At 37.0% G+C, this 23125-nt stretch overlaps 1 protein-coding gene across 1 annotated transcript; it reads left to right on the top strand.

The window, feature by feature from the left end:
• The first annotated feature begins 2137 nt into the window (after nucleotides 1-2137).
• On the top strand, nucleotides 2138-22575 carry LOC140230793 (amino acid transporter heavy chain SLC3A1-like). The gene is made up of 12 exons (XM_072310934.1): nucleotides 2138-2374; nucleotides 9022-9252; nucleotides 9847-10026; nucleotides 11293-11417; nucleotides 13553-13678; nucleotides 14037-14177; nucleotides 14769-14884; nucleotides 15846-16059; nucleotides 16903-17088; nucleotides 17931-18068; nucleotides 19761-19877; nucleotides 21663-22575. The coding sequence occupies exons 1-12, from the start codon at nucleotides 2218-2220 to the stop codon at nucleotides 21957-21959; spliced, it is 2028 nt and encodes a 675-aa protein (XP_072167035.1). The 5' UTR covers nucleotides 2138-2217; the 3' UTR covers nucleotides 21960-22575.
• Nucleotides 22576-23125: the final 550 nt, after the last annotated feature.

Raw genomic sequence — 23125 nt, 5'->3', positions numbered from 1 at the left:
TTTGAATGAATCTATACATATACGTGCTAATTTAAGTACCCTTTTACGAATTCGAAAGGTACATTAGCAAATTTCAGTGATTGAAATGCTAAATATTGAACGTACATGTTGCAATTTTGATACTCACCCTATAATGGACTGACAAAAGTGCAAAATTCGCCGGGAATACCTATAATAATGATAATCAGTGCTTATTATAGCCCACAACACATAGTGCACATGTCCCTGTATATGCGCTCAAAAATAGAAAGATTCAAAAACATATACAATTTCAATTACAATGATGGTACTGACAATTGGAGAGATTAAAAAAAAAAAAGTTTGTGCCGAAGATTTGGCGGTAAAAGAGACTGAGGTTGGTCGTGAAAACTATAAAGAGGCGATCTGGCAACCATGTTCGCAGGAGCTGGCTGAAATACTTGCATGAAGTTATCAAGCACTGTGCCAGGAGTTATTCTCACGGCATGAATAACAGTGTACAAACTTGCAAAACTCTGCGTGACCAATTGGGCCCACGAAACATGTAATTTCTTGAAAAGTAATGACCCGACATTTATTTGTGGTGGACTATGCATGTTGGCCATGACTATAATCCCAGCCTTGTACTATTATATATATATATATATATATATATATATATATATATATATATATATATATATATATATATATATACACACACACACTTGGTGGTTCTATCCTTCTATGAAGAGTGCTCGATATCCTCAAAGGAAGAGCTTTAGACAGAAGTATTGGAACAAGTTCACTCGGTTGACATCAGGTTCATCCGTATTTTATTGCTACTCGGAGTTTCATGCCACCTTCATTTAGGGGCAATCATCAGGCAATGATTAAATCATTTAATAATTTAATGATCTAATCATTGCCTGATGATTGCCCCTAAATGAAGGTGGCATGAAACTCCGAGTAGCAATAAAATACGGATGAACCCGATGTCAACCGAGTGAACTTGTTCCAATACTTCTGTCTATATATATATATATGTATATATATATTATATATAATTGTAATATATATCATATATATATAAATATACATATAATTGTAATATATATATATATATATATATATATATATATATATATATATATATATATATATATATATAATTATCATATATCAATTATCCCCTCCAACCCCACCCCTTCCCACTTGTCTTAGGACCTTTTTTCGTTATTGGCCAGATTTACCGTGCATTGTGTATCGAGACTTGTGTCTCAAGAAGATTTTTTTTCTCCTTTTATTTATTCCAAAATGCACATTGCCCGTGAAAATGTGATGATAGATTAAAAGATTTATGTCTCCTGATGTGATTTTTTACTCTGAATACCTGCGAACTCACGCAGTGCTCTTAAAATATGATTCCACAACGCCAACATCTACATGTATATGCTTTCGATAAACAAAACGAAAAATCATTGAGATCCACATATCACGTGCATCCAATAGTCATGGATGATATATGATTATGCGTTCTTACTTGTTATGTCTGTTATTAAGGATCGTATTGCTAACAGCTGCGTAATCAAACAACTATATTTCATTTCGTTTCATTTATTAAGTTTCCACACAAATCGTACAATGTTGTGTTTTCAACATCCATCCATGACCATGTAAAGTAATAACATAAATTTTAAGTTCAGTATAATGATTATACAAAATAGCATATATATGTTGTGTATGTCTATTATATTCGATTAGTCAACTTTTTTTGTTTGTGTTTATATACCTATGTTGAAGCGGTCCTACTTGGACTAGACTGCAGCAGCTACAATATAAGTAATATTGTCTAAATTGAGTACACGGTACCTATATTAAACGCTTAGAGTCGCCCAGGAGGTGTGATACACCGATCTGCTGCCGTATACTGACGCAAGAAGACCTTTGATCGTGTACTCCCATGACACCCTAATGCCATATACAGTGTACTCTAGTAGGCCTACCCCCCCCCCCCCCCCCCTTTGGATTTTCTGCACGGGGTGCGCGAGAGGCTCCAAAGCAAACACGGACGAAGAGAGGTATGAAGGCTTGTCGCAAGATCCGCTTCGAGCAGTCTGCAGTGAGCAGTCGTCAGAGCAAGTCGACATCAATTCCGGTACAGTCTTCTACGAGCAAATCACAATCGGTAAACGAAGAAAAATCGGCTGTGTCATCTGAGTCGACGACGTCCTCACCTGTGAAAAGATCGACATCGCCATGGAGAACGACGGGTATGAGAACGTGGAGATGACGCCGGCCAAGAAGGCCGAGAATGGAGACACGACGTACACCGAGGTCGAACACGACCTCGAACAGGGATCGTCATCAGGCTCAACGGAGAAGAAGAAACAGCTCTGCACCAGGCCCTATGCCGGTATGTCACCATTGTTTATAATAATAGTGATGGTAATAAATAGATAAATGAATAAATCATAAATGAATGATAATATTCTTTTGCGCCTGGGACAAATACATGTATATACCGTATCAAAGTTTTTACCAACAAAATACTGAATTCTAATAACATGAATAACCTTCTCGCAAACGAGACATGTTGGGGAATAAGAGCGATTTTAGTGAATGAGAAGCTATTTGAAGTATTTGGTCTATTACACTATCGAATTACATCGCACGAACTATTCAAACATAAGACTGTCATATTGTTTGATAACAAGCTTCTTGCATTTCACAATCAGAGTCATAGCTATGACTATCACTGTGTCATGAGGATAAATGTATCATAATGCCATTCGAATTTGTTTTAAAAATGTTCAGGTCATGTACTTTCCATATTCAAAAAATATATATACATGTATATACAAAATTATTGTCATATTGGCTCAAAGTACCATGCTCCAAAAGAACGTAGTGGCAACAGAGATTCGTCCTTTGTCGCACAACAATAATGATAAAGTCCGTGTGTGCTTATGGGCGTAATGTTTACACGGCCCGGTTACAACTGAGTATAGTAAACTAATACTGGAAGCTTGCCCTTTGATAATTAACATGGCCTCCTCTGTCGCATCATGTTCTTGGAATAGATGCCTCGCGATGCGTGTTCATTCGCTCTGACGTCTTGGAGTTTTATCATGTGATTATTACATTCATGGTGACGATTACGTTTCATATAAATCGAAATGATTATTGATGCAGGAAATAAGCAGAAACAGACATGTATACATACGATTATATATATATATATATATATATAATTGTCGACCCTGAGGACGACGAATGTATCGTCGAAAATTTGGTCTGAATAAATAGCACTGTTGGACTGTCAAAATGCATTACCACTCTACTTTTTCATCATATATATATATGTATATATATATATTTGTATATTTACATATATATATATATATATATTTATTTATTTGTATATTATATATATATATATATATATATATATATATATATATGTTATACATAGGTATTTCAATTTACAACAAGGAAAAGTAGAAATTACGCGGTGCGTAACATATGTCCCCGCCGGAAGTAGCATTTTGTAACAAAGTGTGCAATATAGGTCAAAAAATCAAGGTCAAAGGTCAAAGAAGTCAAAGGTCAAAATTCTGTGTAGAAGTTTTGAAGCCCTCACCTAGTGCCATCACATAAAGCAAACGGAATCGAAATCGGGTTAGAAATGGCGAAGGAGTAGCATTTTGTAGCCAATGTACAATATGGGTCAAAAATCAAGGTCAAAGGTCAAAGAAGACAAAGGTCAAAATTCTGTGTAGAAGTTTTGAAGCCCTCACCTAGTGCTATCACATAAAGCAAACGGAATCGAAATCGGGTTAGAAATGGCGAAGGAGTAGCATTCTGTAGCAAAATGCACAATATAGGTCAAAAATCAAGGTCAAAGGTCATAGAAGTCAAAGGTCAAAATTCTGTGTAGAAGTTTTGAAGCCCTCAACTAGTGCCATCATATAAAGCAAACAGAATTGAAATCGGGTTAAAAATGGCGAAGGAGTAGCATTTCGTAGCAAAATGTGCAATATAGGTCAAAAATCAAGGTCAAAGATCAAAGAAGTCAAAGGTCAAAATTCTGTGTAGAAGTTTTGAAGCCCTCACCTAGTGCCATCACATAAAGCAAACGGAATCGAAATCGGGTTAGAAATGGCGAAGGAGTAGCATTTTGTAGCAAAAATGTACAATATAGGTCAAAAAATCAAGGTCAAAGGTCAAAGAAGTCAAAGGTCAAAATTCTGTGTAGAAGTTTTGAAGCCCTCACCTAGTGCCATCACATAAAGCAAACGGAATCGAAATCGGGTTAGAAATGGCGAAGGAGTAGCATTTTGTAGCAAAATGTACAATATAGGTCAAAGGTCAAGGTCAAAGGTCACGACTGAAATTCTGTGTAGAAGTTTCAAAGCTCCCATGTAGTGCTATCATATAAAGCAAACAGAATCAAAATTGGCTCATAAATGACAGAGAAGTAGCAAATTGAAGATTTTGATCACACACGGACGCACACACGGACACACGGACGGACGGACGGACACACGGACGGACGGACGGACGGACGGACACACGGACACACACACGTACGGAGCCCGTTTCATAGTCCCCTGCTCGAACTCGTTCGGCGGGGACAATTAGTGTACAGTATAATGTGTGTATAATATGTGTTTGCATTGGTGTGCCAGTGAAGAGTACCCTGTTGAAAAGCTGACACGATACATGTCGCTTACAATGCATCATACGAGTGAGTTGCTCTCAGTACACATGTCCATTATAAAGTTTGCGGGGTGATTTCAAAACTTTTAAAGATTCACGAAAGAACTGAATTAGAACTGAGTACACCTAAATCTTTTATACATATCTGGTTCTTGATAGAAATTGGCTCATGAGGAATGATATTGATTCATGTATTAACATCTTGGGAAGCCAAAACTGTGAGACTGTCGATTATAAAACTCTGTAGATTTCAATACTATATTATTAAAATGTTCATGACACAGCATATGTATTTCTTCCATGCCCCTGAAGGGGCCGTTCAAGAAATAAAAATCACTGTATCACTGTATCACTGTATAGAAACATCCTAACAAGGGCGGGGATGAAATATCACATTGTGTGTATCAATTGGGAGCATTATACTTTAAAAATCACTGTGCCTTTATTGCCTGAGGTGAAGGATAAACGTTACTTCAAGGTGACTTTTTATTCAGAAAGCATTTTTAGGTCATTACCAACTTTTGAAGGGCGTGGGGAAAAAGAATTTAGAAAGAGGAATAACAAAGAGACATAAGAAAGAGGCATAATCAATACAATTCCCTATGACGAATTTTGCGAACGATCACAGTAAGAGAGCATCCATTATGTTTTCACCATTATCATCAATTCAAAGATACCACTCCGTACCAAAGGACCGCAAACACTTTGTATAATCATTAACCACTAAACGAACAGGGGGGACTGGTTTGTACCAGTCCTCTACCTAATTTTGGACGAACTCTGATAAGAAATCCATGTCTGATAACAAGTTCTATAAGCCGTTTGATAAAGAAGCCACTGTGTACCTTTTGGGTGTCATAGTACGATCATCTGCACCCGTTATCATTTTGAGATATAACTTATCCGACTTTCTTTATAATGAGTGTTATCACCTTCAGCTTCAGTTTGTTGTTTTGACAAACACTGTCTTAATAAAGTTTCGCATACTCACATATTGATAAATAATCTTAGAATAATGACATGACAAAGCAATAAAACGTGTGTATGTAAGGCATTTAAAATATTCTCTCTCCATCCACACCCCCATTGAAAAGGGTGATGTTCGTTATTCCAAAGGTTCCTTATTCAGAAATATACAAATTCCCTATACATGTTCGTTAGTCCGAAAATGGAGAAAAAATATGAAAATTGAGTTTATACGAATATTTGTGGCATTATTCCGAAGGTTCGTTATACCGAAGGTTCGTAATTTCGAAAATGAAATGAGGTTCGTTATTCTGAAGAGGGGGGGGGGGGGGTCCTTATTCCGAAGGTTTGTTCATCCGAAAATTGCGAAAAATGCGTATTGTCGAATCTTTCGCATTAAACCTTTTTTATTTTCGGATTAATGAAGCTTAGGAATAACGAACAGTAACCATTAAAACACTTTTATATCATAATCTATATTCATTTCTGTGCCGCTGGCCATCTTGCTGACAAAAAATACCAAAAGAATCAGGGTTCAAATAGACCAATCCCATGTGATTATTTTAATAGTTTGTGTGTTGTTGTTACTGACACTTTGGTTGGCCTTAATTCAATGTTCCATTCTGTAATATTAATGGTCACTGCCTTTAAAACAATCACTGCGTGTTATATGGACAGTACGGGATTGCTTGGTGACAGGGTATCCAACTTCAACCTATACACCAACATTATGGTCAAATCATGAAAGCACAATTCAACGAATTTAAGTTTGAAAAGTAATCAGCTTGTTACGTGTATTATTCATCACATCCGTTTGTTTCTACAAAATTCGGGTAAATTAGAAGCCTCCTTATATCTCAAAAGATTCCCACCCCACAAAACAAACAACAAACAAATAATACAATACACTGCGCATGCATCTTCATGTATAAAACTCTTTGCTCATACAATATGAGGAACATTTACTATACAACTGATATCCCGCTAATCCCAAACCATTTGAATATTGTCATGCAATATAGATCACATTTGCTCATAATGCAGTCAAGGCAATAGCTATTCCCAGTTCCTAGAAGCCACCCTCTATGGCGGGGCCATCTACTTATCATACATGCCGGCATTCGATCCGGACGATGGAGCGCCCGATGTGTACTCGGCGGGCCAATTTTGGCAGGCTTGATGAAATAAAACCCCTAGGCGGGCTTCTTGTGATTCGATCGCGCAAGGTGCATGCCAGGAAACAGGCATCCAGTCCAAATCGATTTCTTTCTCTTTTTTTTTCCCCCAACCACGATCAAATTTAGTCGTCTTCCTTCCAATGGAATAGCATTAACTATAATGGATGCATGACGTCATGTTTGCCCTCTGACGTCAGCACTTTATCTTCCTGTCTCCTCTGCCGTCTTCCGCAGGTCATCTTCCTAAATCTCATCTCCTCTATCGTATTGATGTTCTTTATAGATCTCCTTTCCTCTCTCTTTCCCATCCATCCATCATCTGCGTCTACTCTCGCCTGAGGTCTATTATTGTGCATGATAAATGAAAACAATGAAAGATTGCATTAATGTTTTGGTATGACGATTAAAGATAATCTGAATGAACTCAATCAAGGGATATCAAACGCACCAGAAGGATGTCGGAAAGCTGAAGTCGAGAAGATTCAATTCAATTCATCCATCACCATTTCAGAAGTGCAAATGAGAAGACAAACAAAAATACCCATTACATACAAAGTAATTTGAAAAAAAAAAAGAGCAGAACTTAATGGTGGGAACCCAAGGAGAAGCAGTGCTCATACAGATAGGAGCCCAAATAACACTCAGATATCAAACGTGAAAGGGAGAGAGAAAAATAATCATTCATTGTAAAGTGTATTCACATGCAAGTAATGGTCAGTTTGCAAGTTAATTTTATTGTTGAGAACATGTTTTGAAGTTTTACAAAGCTCTGTTCAATATTTTGTTATTTCAACAACAAAAAAAGAAAAACGTGCACACAAACGAAATAGCAAAGGGACATCCACACCTTCACACATGTACCCCCTCCCCAAACACACATACACACACACACACACACACACACACACACATGATTATTGGTAATCAAACGAACAAGAATTTCAAACGGAAAATCCATTTGTTTTGGTATTCAGTTCGGTGTCAATTGAAATGTGGCAATGGGATGCTCATTCTAGCGATGAATGTGATGCCATAACATTCTTATCTTACATCTTAAATTAAAGGTGGAATCCAGCCTAAATATAAGTTAGTCTGATAAGAAAGAGTAAAATATTACGAGTTCAACGGTAAATGTTTGATTGAAATCGGGTGAAAAATAAGGAAGTTATGACACTTTGAAGTTATTTTTTCAAGGAACAGTTCTTGAACGATTAATATGAATACGCAAATGGCAAAGTGAACATGTCATCCCCTCACAACTTGCCATATAGTTTGTTCACAAAATTTTGAAATTTCCAATTTTTCATTCAAACGCAATTATGCCCAAGACTTAATTCCTGGTAAAATTATGATTGATCACTATTCTTAAGTTATTCAACCACGAATAACATTATGTTTCAGACTTCAATGACAGACACATTGAATTTTCGTCGGGTTTTTTTTTTTTTTTTTGTGTGTGTGTGTGTGTGTACACGATCAATGAAAAATTGTGAGGTTGTGACATGGTTAGCTCACTCACTTGCATATTCATATCCTCTGTACAAAAACTGTTTTGCAGAAATTAGCAAAACTTCAAAATGTCATAACCTCCTTATTTTTCATCCGATTTCAGTCAAATTTATACCGTCGAACTCTCGTGTTTTTCATCAGACTAACTTATATTTGGACTGGATGTCCCCTTTAAACTTCCTCTGTACTTTAAAACAAGTACTGTCCACAACAAGCTTGTGGGATTATCATTAACATATTTATCAATTATCAGTTAGTGCTCTAACGAGACAAAGTTTAATTTTGCAGACATATTGCTGGTATATTGTTGTCGTCGTTGCTTTGAGTGATCCACGTCTTACAAGCTCCGCTCTCGTTGCAGTACTCTTTTCCATCTCTATATTTACTTTTTTTTCACCATTCAAAAGTATGCGGGTCTTTTTTTTTTCATTATACAATTATTCGTACATGTACAATACTTTATAACTTGTAGGCCCTACCCCGTTAAAATTTCAAAACGATATGATGAATCGACAAATGTAAATGTACATGTATTACTTTTTGTTTGATTAAAATAAAGTATAACTGAATTGAAAATTGAATTGAACAATGATAATGATGATTGTGGTGGTTATGATGCTATTGATATTGAGATAGTGGTATCTACATGTTTTTTGTTTGTGTGTGTGTTTTTTTTTCACCCCAACAGGAATGGGTAAGGAAGAACTTCTCCAGTTCTCGCAAACTCCTGGCTGGCGAGCAGCTCGCTGGATTTGCCTCATTATCATCCTGGCCGGGTGGTGCGCCATGCTCGCTATGGCCATCGTCCTCATCGTGACCACGCCCCGCTGTCTGCCGTGGTGGCAGTCGGCGGTCGTCTACCAGATCTTCCCCAGAACATTTCAAGACAGTGACGGGAACGGCGTCGGCGATATCAGAGGTATTAGGGAGCTTTAGATTTTAGACGCGCGGACGTTCAAAGAGAAAAAAACATGATCTGAGCGTGCGCAGTAACTTTATCCGCGCTACTGCGCACGCTCAGATCATGTTTTTTTCTCTTTGAACGTCCGCGCGTCTAAAATCTAAAGCTCACTATTCATTGAACAGGACGGACTTAATTTCCCTCACTCGCCTAACCTGCGGTTTAAAGATAAAGGCTATATACAAACACTGTACATCACGTACTAACAATTTCCATTCTCTTGTCATAGAAATTGAAGAAATTGTCTACAGTGCATGGTCATTGTAAGTCTATAGAAGCTGTATGCGTACAGATGATAAGAAAGTTTTGTTGATTGCGATACTGATTATGATAATGGTGATCATCATGTGAATTACAAAGAGTAATTTTGGTTGAACGAGTCCTGTTCTACCACGTTATCGCATTCATTATCATGTTTGCCATTGTATTCATTGTAACAATTAATGCTATATAATCATTTGGTTACGATTAACAACATTTCTTGTTGCTCTCATCATCAAATCATTTCCAGACTTAAATGACTTTGGAAACGTTTCTGGTTTAATTTTGCAGGTATCATTGACCGCGTCGATTACATCAACGATTTGAACGTCGACGCAGTCATGCTCAGTGCCGTCTACAAGTCCGGTGGCAAAGACAACAGCGAAGACATCGTCGACTTCAACGACGTCGACGCAGAGCTCGGGACGATGGACGACATGTCCGATCTAGTTCAGGCCCTACACGATTTGAGTAAGACAGAAAGGCTGTAGTTTGTAGCCTTAAAGATACGATTATATTCGTACAATAATCACCTCTTCATTCTCAGATCTTCCGCGTGGAAGAGAGGGTTATAATGTGCGTCACATCTGTGGATCGCCTAGAAGAGTAGAATATTATGAGCTGCAGGACGCCATCAGTCAAATTCATGACCGTGTCATGTTCAGAACACCCCCCCCCCCTCGTATATATATATATATATATATATATATATATATATATATATTATATATATATATAATTATATATATATATATATATATATATATATATATATATATATATATATATATATAAACATGTTGAAAATTCACGTATTGGCTCCACGAAGAAATGTAGAAATAAACTGGTTATGCATTTTTGGTGATAAAGAATGAGTTTATTCGACTCGAATCTTCAGCGGCCTCCGCCTTCTTCAGGAGTCTTAACAAAGACTCCTGAAGAGTCATTACCAGTTTATTTCTTCATTATATATATATATATATATATATATATATATATATATATACATACACATATCGTTCTCATTGTTTTTAGTCGAATGTGATGCAATCGACTTCTCAGGGTATCAATATTATCATCTAAAAGAATATGGATGGTATATTACATTGTGGTTGCTTTTGGTGTTCATGAATTTGATAAAGAAACTAATCATTGTAACAGTTCATTTTTCCCAAGACCAATCATCGCACATGTTCATTAATCCTTTACAAAGTGCTCATATCTCAAGGAATATGCGCTGTCGCCCAGCCTACTTTCTGTACAATTCAACGTGTCGATAAATGTAACATCAGTAGTAGATATTGAAGTAGAATTTATTTTGACCCCGTCATTTTGTTTGATAATATTATGACTGTAATCCTTTTGAAAAATGCATGCCCTGAAGTAGATTAATACCACGTATATACACGGCGCGTCTTATTCGCGTCTATAGGGTGAGGCAAAAGGGTTACAGCGAGAGAAATTTGGAAGATTTACGCTCTTTGTTTGGGCGTCCACCATCGGAGTTCATCCCTTTTCTTCTCCATTTCCCACCGTGATAATCTAAAATAGAAATATGCTTTGCCCTTTTTTGAGAGAGAGTTTCTGGTTAAAACAATGGACAGAGGTGATTCCAAAAATGATAATGGTACATGTACCCCGCTATTGTATTGTATGAGAATGTCTCATTATAGTGAGGTTTTTTTTTTTTTTTCAGTAATAAATAATATTCTACCCGTGTCTTCTCTTTTCTTGCAGACATCAAATTGATACTGGATTTCATTCCCAACCATTCTAGCAACGAACACGAGTTTTTCAACCGCTCGCTTAATAGCGACATTTCGGATTATTATTATTGGGCCAACGAAGAATATAACAACTGGGTACGTATACACTCGCCGTTGGCAATAAAATTGACAGAAGTTAAAGCATTCCGATGTTCACTGTGGAAGCTGGATGGTAGTTGAGCCCTGTGTTTGTTTGAATGTGACTCACATCATCGCCCTCTTCTATATAATGAATTTGTAAATTCCAATTTACAATCAATTTGACATCCGATTTAAATGGGATTTATACCATTCTGTCTGTTAGTGTACCACGGAGCAACATGACACTTAAAGGATGGTATCTTTTTGGTTGAGATGGGGCTTCACGTTTCCATTTTTTGTTAGCTAACGATAAACCGCTTATGAAATATTAACATACAATTCTAACAGGGAATTCAACGTTAAGTAGATAAGAATTGGTTTAGAAATGGCTGAGATATCCAAAAGCAAAGAGGGGTTAAAGATGGGACCCACCTTTCATTATAGGACTATTTTGTTTGACTTTATTTTTATACATCTCAGCCATTTCAACATCGATTTTTGTTTAATAAACTTTGAATTCCTCTCAGAATTGTATGCTCTTTGGTATTTCAGAAGTGGTTTCTACTTATCTCGCAAAAAAAAATATCCCCAATCTCAACCAAAACTAGACCATCCCTTTCAGTGTCATGTACACTATAGAACCGACAGAATGGTATAAATCCCTTTTGAATAGGACGTCAAATTGAGACAATTTTGGAATTTGAAAGTCCATATAGAAGAGGGCGATGTCATTTACTCAGTCTTCTTTTCTTTGTGTACAAAAGTAGCCACAAGTTTTGGTAGTTGACCTACACCCCTTTCCCTAGCACATCCAAGATGATTTTTTTTTAATAACTCATAATTTGAATCGAGGGACACAATTCATTGTTTTCATTTTCATTAAAACGTATTTCGATTTCTGCGAAAGATTTGTGTCCAGATCAATTAGACAGGGATGACAATATCACTAGGACACATATTTCTGGAAAAATATGAACCTTTCAAATTTCGTAACTTAGCTCGATTTTCAATGGCGATATAAAATGCATTTTTTTTTCACTTTTTTTTTACTTGGTTCATTGACCTTAACTTTAACTTGTCATGGAGAGGAATTTGATTGAAATGCAAGATGACCAGTTCTGCGGACACCGAAGCTTCATTCAGTCTGAAAAGAATATTATATATATATATATATATATATATATATATATATATATATATATATATATATATATATATATATATATATATATATATATATATATATATATATATATATATATCGAACACCTCCCCCCCCCCCCTTTGTTGGCTTTGTGAATAAGAATTTTGAGGCCTCAAACCGATTTCCTTAGTCAATATATAAACCACCTCTCGCATTTAACGCTTCACTAAATCTGGTGAGCTAAGACTGAATGCCCCATTACACTCCTCACATTAGTATCAGCCCATCACGCACCACACCCAATATGCAAAGCGTCAACAGTTTGTGGGATAATGGATAGATAGAGAGATGGACAGATTGATAGAATGATGAAAGAAAGAAAAAAGTGGCCAAAGAAAAGGGAGGGAAGTGAAGAAAAAAGAAAAAAAGTGAATGAGAGTTAATGAGCTTAATGTGCCTTACCCTTTGTTATGATACCATTATAAATGATTGATCTCAACTCCTGTGCCGTCTGTACCCTTAAAGGGATGGTATATTTTTGGTTGAGATGGGGATACAGTTTTTTTACTTTTTTGTGATTATATGGTTCAATTTTTAACTTTTGACGAGATCATTAGAAACCACATTGGAAATTTTTAAGAGCATACTATTCTGAGAGGTATTCCAAGTTTGTTTGTTTTTTTTTTTTGTTTGTTTTTTTTTAATGGGAATTAGTTTTGAAATAGCTGAGAGTAAAACAAAGCGATCCTAAGGTGGGTCCCACCATGGAGCTACTAACCCACCATGCCCACCTTTCATTAGGAAAGCTTTGGTTCGGATATCTCAGCCATTTCAAGCCCAATTTTCATCAAATAAACTTTGAAGTCGTGCAAGAATTGTACACTCTTTCAGATTTTGTATAAGAGGTTTCTCATTATCTCACTAAAAAGTTGACAATCTGAAGCCCCATCACAACCAGCTGTCGATCATCCCTTTAATCTATTATTCCTCTCATTTCCATCTGAAGGGAAGTCTCTACAGCGGCAGTGCTTGGACGCGTGATGACGCTGAGGAACAGTTTTTCTTCCACCAATATTCTGAGTTCCAGCCGGACTTCAATTTACGAGAGCCGGCTGTTTTGCAGCATTTATCGGTATACGTCTTTTATTTTTTGCTTTGATTAAATTTGTTTTGATTAGATTTGATTTATATTCATCAACAGAATGATTTCATACATGTGTCACATTTCTTTTCAGTAATGTCACAGAAAATATGAAGACATACACACAAACGAACACACTTATAAATATATATAAATAAATATATGTATATGTATATATATATATATATATATATATGTGTGTTATAAATGTATAAATGTATAAATGTTTCGACTAATGAAGACATTGATACAGTGTATGACTTTCACCACAACGGCAAGCACAACGGCAAGGGTAGTAAAGCAGAGCAATTAAAAAAAAAAAAAAGATTTAACCCTTTGCTTTTCACAGGATGCGCTCGAGACCTGGTTTACCCTCGGCGTGGACGGTCTAAACATCCGAGGGGTTAATTATCTGTACGAACGAAGGGATCCGAGAGATGCTAACGAGCCGCCCAATCCAAACTACCAGAATCCTGGATCCTCCTTGCAGGTAATCCCCTTGAATTCTATAGCTTATAACAATCCCACATCAGTAGTCAATATATAAAACATTCAGTAATAAACCTGAAAAGAAAATTCATCCTTATAGAACAATGTTATTGAGTAAAATGACTGCATAAAATTAGTATAGAACACAATCAGTGAGGTATTAGTTAAAATCAGATAACTTATTCTTTCAATTGTTATGAATTGCTCAAGTTTTGGACAAATCCTGTTTTTGTTGATAACACATGGTTATGCACACACACATACACACACACACAAATATATATATATATATATATATATATATATATATATATATATATATATATATATATATATGTATATATATATATATATATATAAAATAGAGAGTGTGTGTGTGTGTTTAATCACAAAACAAGTTAGCTCTATTCTTGTTAAGTTGATATATCATTTTGCTATTACTAAAGCTGCTAACAAACAAGGAAAATATAGCGCTTATCCAATTTTGCCTTCACACTCTTCACATATACATACATAAAGGTATATGATAAATTATATTACACATGTACGCTTTTTTTTTATTATTTTATACAATTGTATTCTTCTCTTTAAGCAATACGACGAAACTTTGCACGTGTATACAGCTGAGTATGGCAACGAGGCTCACGACCTTCTTCAAAAGTGGCAAAACGATGTCTTCTACAAGTACTCGACTGCTGGAACCTACAGGTAATGGGGTTATATAGCACATTCCACTAACCATTAGTGATGACGTCATTATCTCGCCATAGCCTAAAAAAAAATAAAACTCATAATAATTGTTGTGAGATGATTGTGTTTGATCGATTATGAACCATTCTGATATAAACCACTTCAATGTCATCATTTCTTTTCACGACTATGATGACGATTCTAAATAAGAAGAATACTCGTGATATCACAAATATACTTAATTTCACGCAAGCAAATTTAGAAATTTGCTGAATTATGATCATGTAAACAACAATAGATAGGGCGAGGCAATAAAATCGTCGACTCATCTAATTTGAACATTTTTGTGGTTGTCAACAACGTCATTGCTTCAGAAAATATGTTGAAATCCCATCCGTACTTTTTCAGCTTTAAGCCCGATTTTTAGTGAAACTATACCTTTTCGCGTAGGCCCTATCAATTCAATTCCCCAACTTTGTAGTCAATTCAAAACAATAATAGAGTGACATTGTATGATTTTGTATTATGAAGGTAGGGATAATTGAAATACAATTTCATGTAGGCTGCCTCATTATACATGGAATGTATGTAGGGTATTTTATTTTTGTATCTATGTTGATTTGTTTTTTCTTTCTTTGTTTTCATTTTATCTCATTCAGTTTTGGAATAAATTCATGAAATTCGTTCTAGGCTTTCGAAGTTTCATGATATCGCATGAATTTCGTAAATGGTATTTATCTTTTTTTTCAAGACTATTCTTTCGTACGTTTGCTTGTACGTGTCTATGTTTAAGTGTGTTTATTCATATCAATAATATGTATGTACTATGTATATTATGTATGTATGTATGTATGTATACATTATGACATTGTGGAAATAATAATGTGCTTGCATGTACCTATTCTCATATTGCATAATCACAAAAACAGTACGTATAACAAAGCAAACCGATGAGTTCGTTTTATGCCCTATAATACAGGGTTATGTTAACAGACTGCGGTAGCAACTCAACCTACGTGCAGTCGTTCTATGGCACGGATGACAGCCCCGAGGCCGACTTGCCCATGAACTACAACCTCTTGGAGATCGGCGACCCATCCGGGCTCGGCGGGGAAGTTACCGGTAGAGAGATCGACACTCTGGTGAAGAGTTGGATGGGATCGATGGGAGAAGGCAACTGGCCGAACTTCCAGGTAAAACTCGCAGAGCTGGTTCATTGACGGGGGAACACTTTAAGGATCAGCCCGCTTGTGTCCTTTGATGAGGGAAAGAAGTTATGATGCTAACAACTTTGCTTGCTCACAATCAGTAATGTTAACACACCTATTGGAGAGATCTCACCACAGCTATCAGAGTGGAATTGGTGAGAAACAAGGAAGGCTGTGTCAACTTTCATTAAATCAGCTATCAATAGTGAACATGTAGCTTTAAGCACATAACAACAACACCACCACAATCAGCTCGGAAGAAAATCATGCTGCAGGGCCGGCGAAGCGGGGGTCGCTCCCGACTCCTTTTTTTTTTCTTTTTACATAGACATTATAGGAATACAAATGGTATAGAACCACTCCCCCCCCCCCCCCCAATTCTCACACACTTTTTTTTTACCCCAGTGCCGGCCCTGATTCTCATAATTCACAAGGCTAATTAGCGATTAATATTATGCAGAAGCCGCGTAGGCTAAATGATATCAAGATGTCATTCTTCCTTTGGCCCGTGATAGATAATAGGCAGCAATGGTCATAGAAAAACGCTAGTTGAAAGTATTCTTGGATCGTGCATTCATCACCACTACTTTTAGCCCCCCCCCCCCCCCCAAAAAAAAAAAAAAATGCAAATATATATCTTTAAAAATAAATTTGTGGGAATCTACGCCTTTATTTCTCGCAAAATGTTGACGAGATGCACACTTTTGCATCGGTATTGTGATGATTATGTCTCAAGCGCAATGTCAACAAGTTATTTTTCCCTTTTTTTATCGAATGAAGACTGAGTAAGAAGCAGTCACAAGTTTTCTTCCCATTCTTCACGTCCAGCTCGGAAACTACGCAGCTAGTCGCATTGCCAGTCGTCTCAACCCACTCTACAGCAAAGTGGCCAACATACTCCTCCTCACCTTACCCGGCACGCCCATTTGTTACTATGGTGACGAGATTGGTATGGAGGACATTATACTGACCGAGCTCAGTCAAGTTAAAGATCGAAGAGCTCTCAATGATCCGGTAAGTACCTCTGTTGCAGGGCCGGCGGAGCGTTTTCAAAAGTGGGGGGGGGGGGGGCACTTCCGGATTTCATGAGCTAACAAGCCCCCCCCCCCCCAAAAAAAAAAAAAAAAAAAAACCAAACAAACAAACAAACAAGCAAACAAACAAACAAACAAACAAACAAACAAACAAAACAAACAAACAAAAAAACAAAACAAAAAAGAAAAGTTCCTCAGCTCATCTCTCCCCTTCCACTTTCGGGTTTCTTCAGCTGACCATTGTGTTGTTACTTGACTTATAGACAATTACTAAAGATGGTAATCAAACCCATTTGTTAGATATCAGCTTGATGTACTGTATGATATATTATCTTATACGGACATACAATGTTTTGGAAGCAACGAGATCATAATCACAATATTTTCTAAAAGTGTTATAATGCCGATTACGAATTCTGACATCGAAGTTCGGAATGGCGAAGTAGTGCTCATTACAGATATTCCTGAACCACTGTGAACGAGTTGAGCTGAAAATATAGGAATGTGACGTGAAAAAAAAAAAAAAAGATGGCTGATAAGAATAATAGAATTATGATAAGAAAACAAGACATCAGTGATGTTCCCGGTGCTGTTAGCGTTGTTCTTTTTGACAAATCAACAAATTGTGATGAAAACGTCTATACCCCTTCCCCGCATTATATGATTATGATTATAACGATTATCATTGTGATTATCATTATTAGTAGTATTGGTTTTTTTTGTTCATCAACGGCAGCAGCATTGTTTTTATTGCTGTTATTCTTCTTCTGTTTTTTTTTTTTTTCTTCGCTTCCGTTAACTCGTTTCTTCCCCACAATGCAGCAATTGTGGCGGTCGAAAACTCGTGACCCCCAGCGTTCTCCCATGCAGTGGGACACGTCGGCGCCCAACGCCGGCTTCTCCTCCAACACGTCCACTTACTTGCCTGTGCACACCAACTACCAAGACGTGAATGTGATGGTGAGTTTCTCTTTACCTGCTCGGTATTGGTCTTGGCCTTGACGGCAAACTACCCGAGATGGATGAGGAGACTACTAGAGGTTATGACGTTTTTGTGGACAACAATATAAAGAAAATATAAAGAAAATTCAACAAAAACTCACTTTTCTAGCATAATGAAAGAGCACCTGACTAACCGCTTTCAGAAAGCACGGGGAATTATTGCTATTGACCCTCAGCATTTTGTTATCATGTCAGTATGAAGTTGATGGAATGTGTAATTTTCATGAAAAATGAATTTTTGTCGAATTCCCTTTATATTTTCTTTCTTGTCCACGCATAACCTCTAGTAGTCTCCTCATCCAGCGGTTCCAACACCAATCTTTAAAAATTCAAAACTTTTGCATCGATTATCCGATTTTCCTTAAACTTTCACTGATGTGTTATACTAATGTCGCTGCCTTCACTCAATCCATATTTCTCTTTGGGTTTGGATTTAAAAGCGCGGTGTACAGTAAAGTGTTAGTTTGGAGCGGAGGTATAGCGGGGCGCGCAGGCAGAAGCCGAACATCCACCGGCCGCTTCCGACTGCGGGAGAAAGTTCGTGATCTCATTCAAGATCAAAAAGATTCATATAGAATCTCTGTATTCCAGACCTAACAAAGAAGAAGAAGTTATTAAAGGAAAGATAGAGCACACATTTTACTGTTGATAGGGGAATTCTAACCGTTGCCTAATCCTTCGAACAATATAGCTTTCCATAAATCAAGCTTTACGAAATTGACTAATATTTGGAAGAAAAGAAAAATGCATGCATTCATTCATGAACCATTCCTATATAGAGATTTGGTATATAGGTCTACAGGTAATGAAATTTTATGTCATCAACATCTCAGTTTATAAACACATGGTGAAAGTTTGTCACAGTGAAGAGTGCATGAAACTTTTTTAATGGTAGTATAAAAGCTATTCCACATTCATCTGATTTGTTTTTTCCATTCTTTTATCTGTTTGTTGAAAAAAAAAAGTCGGCGTAAAACTTGGAGAGTTGCGAGTTGTAACGCCACTGAACGGTAGATGGCAGCAGACTTTCATTAAAAACAGAGCTCTATCGAAAGGGCTCTGATTACTGAGTATTAAAAAAAAAAGAAAAAAAAAAAAGAAATACGCAAGTGGCTCCATGGAGTACATTCGTTTCTTTCAGCATTGTGCGTAACTTCTGCAAGGCAGGACCCGTGAAAGTATAGTATCTAGATGCTCCAGACGCTGGCTTGATTTTTCTTTGTTGCTCGCTTATTATTGTCAAGTCTTCACGGAGAGAATTTACATATTCATAAATATGAGTTACCAGCTGCAAACATTGCGATGGTAATATTGTTCCAATACTATATTTTTCTGCAGAGAACGCGATTGCTTTTGACAGGCAAACCCACGACTTCTTTTGAATAAACAGGGATCTTTATAGTAAGAAGAGGCGCTACTTCTCGGCGTCAGCTACCAACCCCCCCCCCCAAAAAAAAAAAAAAATGGTTATAGTGAGGTCAGAATGGCGATACGTGTTTAACTTTTATTGAAATAAGTGGTTGGAATAAATTGAAGCTTGTGTGTACTTCACCGGGTACACGACCCAAGTCATGTTTTCACAAATATGAAATAAATGAATGATGAGTGCACTGCTGTTTGTTTATTCTTTTCTGTAATAATCGTGTGTAGAGCCAAGAGGAGGATGAAAGCTCGGTACTCCGCGTGTTTCGTCGTATGACGCAGCTTCGCCGTGACAACCGTGCGTTCCACTCCGATAGAATAACCTACATTATGTCTTCAGACGAGGTTTGTTAGTAAGCCTGTCGTGGTGCTTCGTGTAGCAAAGCATGGTGTGGTGCTGTAGTGTTACTGTGGTCGTGGATGGTGTGGCGCGGTGTGGTGTGGTGTGGTGTGGTGTGGTGTGGTGTGGTGTGGTGTGGTGTGGTGTGATGATCTCACCGTAGTTTGATGTGGTTATAGTGTGGTAGCCTATGCTGTACGTGGTAGGTGCACGGTGTGCAGTATGGCGAAGGCTAATGGTGCCTGTTGTGTATGAAATGTGTGTTTAATCAGTTTGAGTAGAGTTCTTTTCTTCTCACAGATATTTTCACGACATAAGATACTTACCATGATTATGTCTCTCTCACACCAACGCATTGAAAGTAGTTTCCTGAGATGACCTCATGATGTTCAGGGAATTTCAAGCGAAATATTTTTCTGTGAAATTGGCTAGATTTCCAAATTAACTTACTTCATTTAAATGGATGCATAGTAAAACTTAGGTTGAGATTTGGCTTCATGTTTCTATCTTTTTTGGCGAGATATAATGATAAAAAAATTGAAATATGAAAGAGCATGTAATTCCAGAAGGAATTTGATATTAGGTGTCGAAATGTCTGAGATATCCACAAGTGATACTTGTAAAAGGTGGGATCCATCATATCAGGATCTCTTTGTTTTATTTGGTTTTTGGATACCTCGGCCATTTCAAACCCGATATCCATCAAATAAACGTTGAATTCTTCTTCGAATGGTATGCTCTGCAACATTTCATAAGTGGTTTCTCGGTATTTTGCGAAAAAAAAAATAGAAATAAAAGCTCAAACTTCATCCCCATCAGCGCTATACAATTTGTCATCAAAACCTATAAACACTTGCTTTCAGGCAACTCGAAACACTTTGACAATATGCAGGGAATGTCGTGGGTGTTCTTCCAGTATACAGACATATAGAAATAAAAACAGAATAAAAACCCTGTTTTGATAGCTTATAACTGTTGTCATATTTTCATCTTCTCGTCACAAATAATAATATTTTGTTAGAATTCGGTGAATTTGCCACATTTATAAATCCAACTCCCTTCTAAACCCCAACTCCCCCTCCCCTCCCCCCCCCCCAAAAAAAAAAGGGGGGGGGGGGGCTTTATACCTGCTCAACAACATTTCAGTTTATGAAAGGGGCTGCTCTTTCCGAAACTGTTTTGGTTTGACTGTGTTTTATTCACATTGGTAATGGTTCACTGGACACAATTTTTCATTTCTGTGATCGGAGTCAGATAGCCAAAAATGTCATAGTACCAAACTAAACACTCGATTGTATGATGTGTCAAAACTCCATCTCTGTGTTCTTTATGTCTTCAGGTATTCACAAATGCTCTCAGAGAAGCTTGTGTAGCATGTTTACATCAGCCTCTTGCCATTTTACATGACTGTACACTCTAAAAAAAAAATAATGAAATGGTAAATCAACATTTCAAAATAAAATGTTGCCACTCCTCCGACCTTTTGTAAAATAAATGATGACTTTAACCCTCAAAATAATGTTGGACTTAAAATTTCGTTCTTTTTAGCTAAAACTCGAAATGGTAAATCCAACATTTTGAGCGCAAAGCTAATAATACAAAGGTTCAGTGATCGAACGACAGCATTTAAAATGTTGAATTTACCATTTCGTTTTGTAAAGTGTACGATTTAGATGTTGAAGATATCGAAAAGAACAAGAACCTAAAACGTCTAATAGATTTATACAAATTTTTACTACAGTATTCTGTCATTTTGATACCTCACATTGTGATCTCTCACATGCTTGTAGGTATTTGCATACGTTCGCGAGGTTCTCCGCACGAGGGAACGCTTCTTCATCGCCCTCAACTTCGGCAACGTAGACAGCGAAGAAGACTACTACCACACCAACGATGGCAACCAGCTGCCCATTCAGGGTACCGTTGTCGTCGCCACAAACTCCGAGCGCGAAAGCTCGCGGGTCGAGCTCAACAAACTGCACCTGGCGCCGGGAGAGGGCGTCGTTGTGCTACTGGACGAAATCGTATACGTGAGCGATACCTGGTGGTACCAATACTTCAGACCGGCACCCGAGTCGAGTAATTGAAAAGAACAAAGCAATAATAATACGACCTCAGTTTCATTCTTATGCGTTGCAAATCGCACACGTGAGTTTTAAGATTGATTGTGAATGTATTGAAGAAGTGAAGTGTGGTACAGTATAACACAACAAGATGTGCATTGTGATGTAGTACCTCTTGTGTTTGGTGAGCATTGCGTAGACCTGCACTATTGAAGTCAGTTCCCTGGTATACTTAGCACATTGGATATTAATGTTTGATTCCGCTATTGTTCTTTTTGAGATAATACAGCCTGCATTTCTTCATGAACATCAATCTTTTCATGGCTGCTTACAAAAGAGCAACGTAGAATATACAGTATTTCTTTCTCTTAATGTCAATGTTACTGACTGGTTGTCCCTGGAATATTTTGAACTCTTACACAGATAGTTAGTCTTTGATATCATAGGTGTCTTAGCAAGAACAATCTTAAATGAAATACTCATGACCAGGACTCGCCAGAAATGCAAAATATGTGAAGCTTCCATTTTCATAACTCACTGAACTTTAAAAAAAAAACAACAACTTTGCACTCACTTATGGTCTCATTTTGTGATCATGATTCTCAATAATTATGAATGTGATATGAAAAGATACAATAAATCTGTGATACAGTGAAGCAGACGTGTTACCTCAGTGAATTAAAAAACAAAATGAATTGAGGAAGATATTCCTTGAATGTATAAATAAACCAAATAAAAACGTTTTCCTCATTGCATAACCAATATTGTTCAGAGTAGTACTTAAAATATACGGAATGATGCAACAGTTGCATTTCATGTGTGTGTGTGTGCGTATGTGTGTGTGTGTGTGTGTGTATTAGGTAGTTCTTCCTGTCTCTCCTTTCGTCTTCATTCTTTTTCTTTTTACTTTCCTTTCATCAAACGGAGGCGTGTCGGTCGATTATACAATGATGTACATGAACAATGTATAAAATGCATAAAACTTAATAAATGATGCATAGACATAAATAAGAAACAAACTGGTAATGCATTTCTGGCCGATAAAGTATATAAACTTATATTTTATTGGCCAAAATGCATTGCAAGTTTGTTTATTTTCTAATGTCATCGTTGAGTCAATACGTGAAAGCTCGACATGTAATTATGCATATAGAAAAAATGACGAAGAAGGGTAGTAATGCATTTCAGTC

Source organism: Diadema setosum, chromosome 1 (assembly GCF_964275005.1).
Source record: "Diadema setosum chromosome 1, eeDiaSeto1, whole genome shotgun sequence".
NCBI classification, from domain to species: Eukaryota; Metazoa; Echinodermata; class Echinoidea; order Diadematoida; family Diadematidae; genus Diadema; species Diadema setosum.
This window is presented reverse-complemented; position numbering and strand designations above follow the sequence as displayed.

Excerpts from the sequence above, each read along its gene's own strand:
- LOC140230793 (XM_072310934.1), top strand. The coding sequence starts at position 2,218 with ATGGAGAACGACGGGTATGAGAACGTGGAGATGACGCCGGCCAAGAAG. Across the intron at positions 14,178-14,768 it reads ATCCTGGATCCTCCTTGCAG|CAATACGACGAAACTTTGCA; the intron begins GTAATCCCCTTG and ends CTTCTCTTTAAG. Across the intron at positions 18,069-19,760 it reads ACCAAGACGTGAATGTGATG|AGCCAAGAGGAGGATGAAAG; the intron begins GTGAGTTTCTCT and ends AATCGTGTGTAG.